The sequence below is a fragment of the Rhodamnia argentea genome, chromosome 5 (genome assembly GCF_020921035.1).
Source record: "Rhodamnia argentea isolate NSW1041297 chromosome 5, ASM2092103v1, whole genome shotgun sequence".
Classification (NCBI taxonomy): Eukaryota; Viridiplantae; Streptophyta; class Magnoliopsida; order Myrtales; family Myrtaceae; genus Rhodamnia; species Rhodamnia argentea.
In genome coordinates this window covers 3,973,078-3,978,679 of record NC_063154.1, presented here as the reverse complement: position 1 = coordinate 3,978,679, position 5,602 = coordinate 3,973,078, and the positions used below count along the sequence as shown (strand labels likewise).

Below are 5,602 nucleotides of genomic sequence, written 5' to 3'. Positions count from 1 at the left end.
GGTGGTTCACGGTTCACATTTTGCGAAACCAATCTCTAGCGGGTGGTTCTCGATTTTAGGATGGGAACCACTCATCCTGGAACCGATCGCCCCTAATGCTAAGTGCGATCCATGTAAATTGTATCTACAATATCCCACGACGACTTTTTCTCCATGACCAGCTATTTGGGTTCGGATGCCATTGACCTTCCTCTTCCCGTTCTCTTAATTTGTTATTGTCGAGGATCAATTCTTGGCGCTAAGTTGTGAGTAGCCCAGAAGGCAAATTTATTTCACTTCAGCCCAGAAAGAGGGAGGGGCCAAAATAGATACTTGATGGCAATAAACAAAGTGATCTTTCTGTACCGCTTCGAAGTGAACCGAAGCGCCAAATCAGATCTTACAAAAGTCGAAGGACCATTTAAACACGCCGTGACTCTATGAGCATAGAGCCTGTGGACATTAACCATATCAAACGGACAAATATAAAAACCAACCAGGAAAGTGTTCCATCTATTGGAGAGAGAACTGCTGAAAAAACCAATCAAGAATGCAGAGTCATGTTTAATTTCTCTCCTGATACTGCAATGCAGAATCAAACCATCTGGTTTTATAGCCTATTTCTGCTTTTCCAATTCATTCTCACTTGAATAAACGAGAGATGACAGGAATTTAGACTTCATACGAGACGCAGCACAAAGCTCATAATAAACTCACAATATAAACCTCCCGTTTTCTACTTTTCCAATGTCAGTCAGTCCTCCACTCGCAAGAGAACTGGTTTCAATCACGAAACTAAGGAGTGCCAAAACAGAAAAAATTTAAATGCAGAGTTGCAGTCTCTATCAATATTCTCTCTCTCTCTTAGCTAACACCAAATCGTCACCCTCCCATTTTTACTTCTGGAAGCATTGAGAATTTTACTCGTAAACTGCATACACGTCAAATAGCAGGTGATACAGTCCTCACAAGCAGCCTCTCATTCATGGGGAGCCGCTTCATCAGTCGGAGCATTTCCACCCTCTAGAGAAAGAACATTGCAGTCACTTAGATTTTTTTTTTTTTTTTTATCACAATAAGCTGAAAGAAAATGATATGGAGTTACCTGAGTGACTGTGGAGATATTCACTTATGTAGTTCTCAACAAAAAGAGAGTTTATAAAAGGTGATGGGGGTGGTAATGTTAATAAGCAGGCTTACCTTCACCAGAAGGAGCATAAGGAGACTTTCGGTATCGTGTTTGCTGCTGTGTTGGCTGGGAAGAAGGAAAAACAGACACTCCATGAGAACCGCGTTAGAAAAAGCATACTCCATGAGAACGATGTTAGAAAAAGTATTTTTTTTTTTTTTTTGGTCAAAAGAAAAAGCAGGCTTAAAAAAGAAAAAAGGCATGCACAATAGGGTAAATATCATGTTGGTTTTTCAAAGACAATTTGTTTTGGATGATACGCAGTAGACCAGGCGAAAATGCAACTGACGCATGCAAATTGAGCTCCGACAAGTGACAACCTCAAGTACAAGGACATGCCTGCTGGGTGCACAACAGGAGTGCAGGCCTCCTGCACATCGAGATACTTGTCCTAAATTAGCCTTGGCCCACAAATGTGATCCTAGACAGGAGATGATGGTCCCTTATGTCAAGAGGAGAAATCTACAATTGAACAGTCCCGATGACAACCGAATAACACAAACAACCCTTTTTTCCAATAATTACACTAATCATCCCAATCAAAATGAAGCGTAGAACTTGCAAACACGGGGCGTGCCGATAATGTCATGATTCATGATTATGTAAAGTTGATTTCCCTCCTTTGGGAGTTGGCACTTGACAAATATTGCCAGAACTGATTCCTCCAATTTACTCCACGACTTCTAGTTTTAAGCTACAATGGAGAATATTTAAGACAACATGGGCATGATCTCCCTCTCACCTGAAAAATTAGTTCTTAACTATCTTTGGTACTTGCGCAGCTAGCATAGCCCAAATTGACAAGGGGATCAATCCACTACTTATAGAACTGTAGAAATTTATTAGCTGTCGCATTGAGACCTATATGTTCTGGTGTCTAGAAACTAGGACCATTAGGACAGTGACAGATAAATAGGATGAAAATGAATTTAAATGAACAATTCTAGGAAAGTCGAAGTGCTTGCATGACTCAAACCAAGAGGATTGACAATGTTTGAAAACACCTAAAGTCCAGACTTCCACCCCCAAGTTGCATGACACCCATTGTTTCTATTGACAAGATCTGATGAGAAGCTTTTCCTTTAATGGATATTAAAAATTATGTTGCTGCCTATGTTAGCTTAACTAACTCACCCTTCTTATTTAAGGACTTGACAACATTTCTCAGACGTATATTGAGATAGTGATATCTTGTTCCAAAAAACAGAAAGCACAAGGACCCCCTCTCATTCAAGTAAACAGGAAAAATACCACCAGGGAAAAGGGAGAAGGGGAAGAGTAACTACGAAGGACACAGGCCCTAGCAAACACAAATTTTGTCCAAATGTAGGAATAACAAGGCATATAAAAGAACAAGAATAATATGACAGCTACGGTACAAATCTCATTGTCTTAAACATTTCATTAGAGCAATCTATAAATCAAAAACACTAGACTTCACACTCTCTCATGTGCTTCATAAGTTAACAAGTGATAACAGTGCCTGATGTTACAAGTCTGAAACTATCTTTCCTAAAGTGGTGTCAGAAAGACAACTTTTGCACATAAAATTTCATTCGTCAAATTTCATCGTCTACGTATAGGCTCAGGCACCCGTTGTCTTTAGCATTTAAAAGAAAAGGTTTCAAGTACTGACAGAAAAACTAATTTCAGGGCATCAAGAGTCCCAGACTCCTAATAGGTATAGAGGAGATAAAACAAACTGACATCTCGTCAAATCCATTGCCAGTTTCCTTTTGCAAAACTAGAAACAAGGTATTCTAAAAAGTAGTTTCTCACTTTCTCTATACTCCATATAATTGAGCTACAAAGCTGCACAAAAAGGTTCAGTTCTTGAAAACCCTTGAAGTCAGGTCCGGAACTCCTTATTATTTTGCAATTGTACACAAGTGCATATAAGTATATGTGAGAAGGCTTTTTCTTAATCAGCTTTTTGCTACAATAGTAGCTTCTTGAGTGTTTGAAATATGACCAACCAAGATATCTTTCAGTATATCGCAGTTATATTCAGGAATATCTCTATTAAGTCCCTTCCCTAACCCAAACCACTTTTACCTGACTAATTTCCAATCCTAAATGGAAAAAATGGAAAGAAAAGTCACAGCTCTACAGTGGAAAAGATATAAAAACATTTTTTGCTATCAATTGAATAATGCAATATGCACTAAGAAACTGCATGGCTGGTCTCATAAAGTTTTTAGTGACAAAACAATACTTAAACACATCAGCTCTATAAAACAGCCACATTATGTGCAGCTCCCCATCCAATTAAACAAGAAATTATAGGCATGTCTGCCTATATATTTTTCAAATTCAAGAAACAACTTTTTTGCTTTCCTGCCAAAATTTAGGATAAAAAATTAAGACAAAACTATATGGAATCTATGTGCGGACATTTGTGCATTGTGAAAGTTTCAGATGTTTTGGGTTAAGGAAAAGTTAGCTCATCAGCCACAAGATTTAGATTAAGCAAAAAGCCAGCTCAACGATTACCTGCAACTTGGGACGAAGGGCTTCAAGAGGGCCTTTTGGCTTCTCACCACCTTGCTGTAATAATCAAAAGTCAATTGGCAAATACTACTAAGATAGCTCAACCCCATATTCAAGTTTTGTACCGCAAAAAATGAGTTAGGAAAGGACATCATTTAAATTAAAGTACCTTTCCCAATGCCCAATCAGCAGAATCAAAATAAGCACGTTCATGGTCCTGGTAACAAAGTCAAATTTTAAGTAAAGGCCTAAATAAAAAAAAGCATATATTGGAAACCATCAATATAAGACTATAAATACCTTAGAAATGAGTGGTGGTTTTTTGGGCATTATTCCTCCATATTTTTTCTTAATAACTGCTTCCTGAAGCATAAAAAAAATGCACTGATCACATAGAATCGCAAACTAGAACAGCGGTAAGTTGCTGGATCTTGTGATGCTTAGGCATTTTCTAAAGAAGCGAAGAAAACAACTAATAATTCCACATATTAAAGTTAACGAGAAGGCAAAATCTTATTATTATTTTTTTCCTTGAATGATCAAAATGGATGTCAAAATTGATTGTCCTATTAGTCCATCAGTTGATGTAGTAATAATAACTTACAAACTTCAGAAACTTTGTTTTAGTAGGATGTCATCAGTAATAACATGATCAGAAAGAGATATTCTTGCATAAGTGCATCTATTTCTATCCTATTGGTTCCTATCAAACTTCAGTAGAATAATTGTTGCATAAAGCAATCTGTAATTAATGCTACAATTAATCAATAGATAACATCCTTCTTCGATATCTACAAGCAATAGCAAATAAACAGTTACTCCAAACGCCAAGGACTTTCCACAACAAGTCAGTAACATTTTCAGCCAACAGACAAGTAACTGTACATTCGTATATGCATATAAATAAGCATTTCTACAAGAAAACGTCCAGCCAAGATATAGTGTTAAGGACAGCAAGAATCTCAAATTCACATCGGTTCTACCAGCTAGCACAATCAAGCAGGCAGATACGCATAAATCCAGAAGCAAACTTGATGAGTTTCGAAATATAATCGCTTTAGACAAAAGCGAACTAAAACAGTAAAACGAATGTGGCTCAAGGTCAATCTGCGAGAATTGAAGCACGCAAAGGAGTTAGATAATCATAATCAACCTCCTCCTGGGACGAAGGCGCGGATTTCTCAGAATCTGCCGGAGCATTTGCGTTCGGACGCTCTTGCTCCTTCCCGTCCTCCATTTTCCACCTGATTATCAATGTCGATTCAGCGAAAATTAGCTCAAAAAGGCATTATGAATCGCAACTAGGGGGAAGAAAAACCGATTTCGTTCGATCCAGAGAGGATCCGCCCTCGTTCATTTTTCCAACTCGATTGATTCTACCAGCGACCGTCAGAGAATAGATTCTAAGAAATAGAAGGAAATCAGCGGCCAAATGAAGGCGTGAGCTCGCGAATTACCTGAGGATTCAATTCAAGTCTCCTCGCACCTACGACGGTGATCCAAAATCAAGTTGCAGAGAGAGAGAGAGAGAGAGATCGGACAGGTATGGTATGAGTACAGATGGGAAATAAAGAAAGAGACAATTTCAGAGATGGGCCCACAAGGCTCAACGGAACAGGGGGCCCAATGGGCCTCATCATGGGCCTCTGAGGCAGAAGCATATTGCATTTCCAAATTGGTAGTCGTTCCAGATTTCTCATAGACAAGGAAAATAAGGAGATACATAAGAACCCCATTGAATTTCAATGATCGAAATGCTAGGAATCAAGAAGTGAATGCACGCCCTCTCTTTTGAACGACGAACTGCAATTTTCGTACTATTTATTTGGGTCGTTAGAAAAGAGCGGAATCGAGCCCGAGACCTCTTAACGAAGATGACGTGGGCAGGCCGAGTTTTTCTCCCTGCTTTGAAGAGTTTTACACTGCAAAGTGCAAACCTGTGTA

The 5,602-nt window shown here is 38.7% G+C and overlaps 1 protein-coding gene across 1 annotated transcript; it reads right to left on the bottom strand.

Moving 5' to 3' along the window:
* Positions 1-684: 684 nt before the first annotated feature.
* LOC115753488 (ribosome biogenesis protein erb1) lies at positions 685-5,274 on the bottom strand. Its single transcript, XM_048279085.1, has 7 exons — positions 5,116-5,274; positions 4,812-4,902; positions 3,959-4,021; positions 3,828-3,875; positions 3,662-3,715; positions 1,180-1,234; positions 685-1,002 (listed from the first exon to the last, which is right to left on the bottom strand). Exons 2-7 carry the CDS (start codon positions 4,893-4,895, stop codon positions 959-961), a joined length of 348 nt encoding a protein of 115 aa, XP_048135042.1. The 5' UTR covers positions 4,896-4,902; positions 5,116-5,274; the 3' UTR covers positions 685-958.
* Between the last annotated feature and the right edge of the window lie 328 nt (positions 5,275-5,602).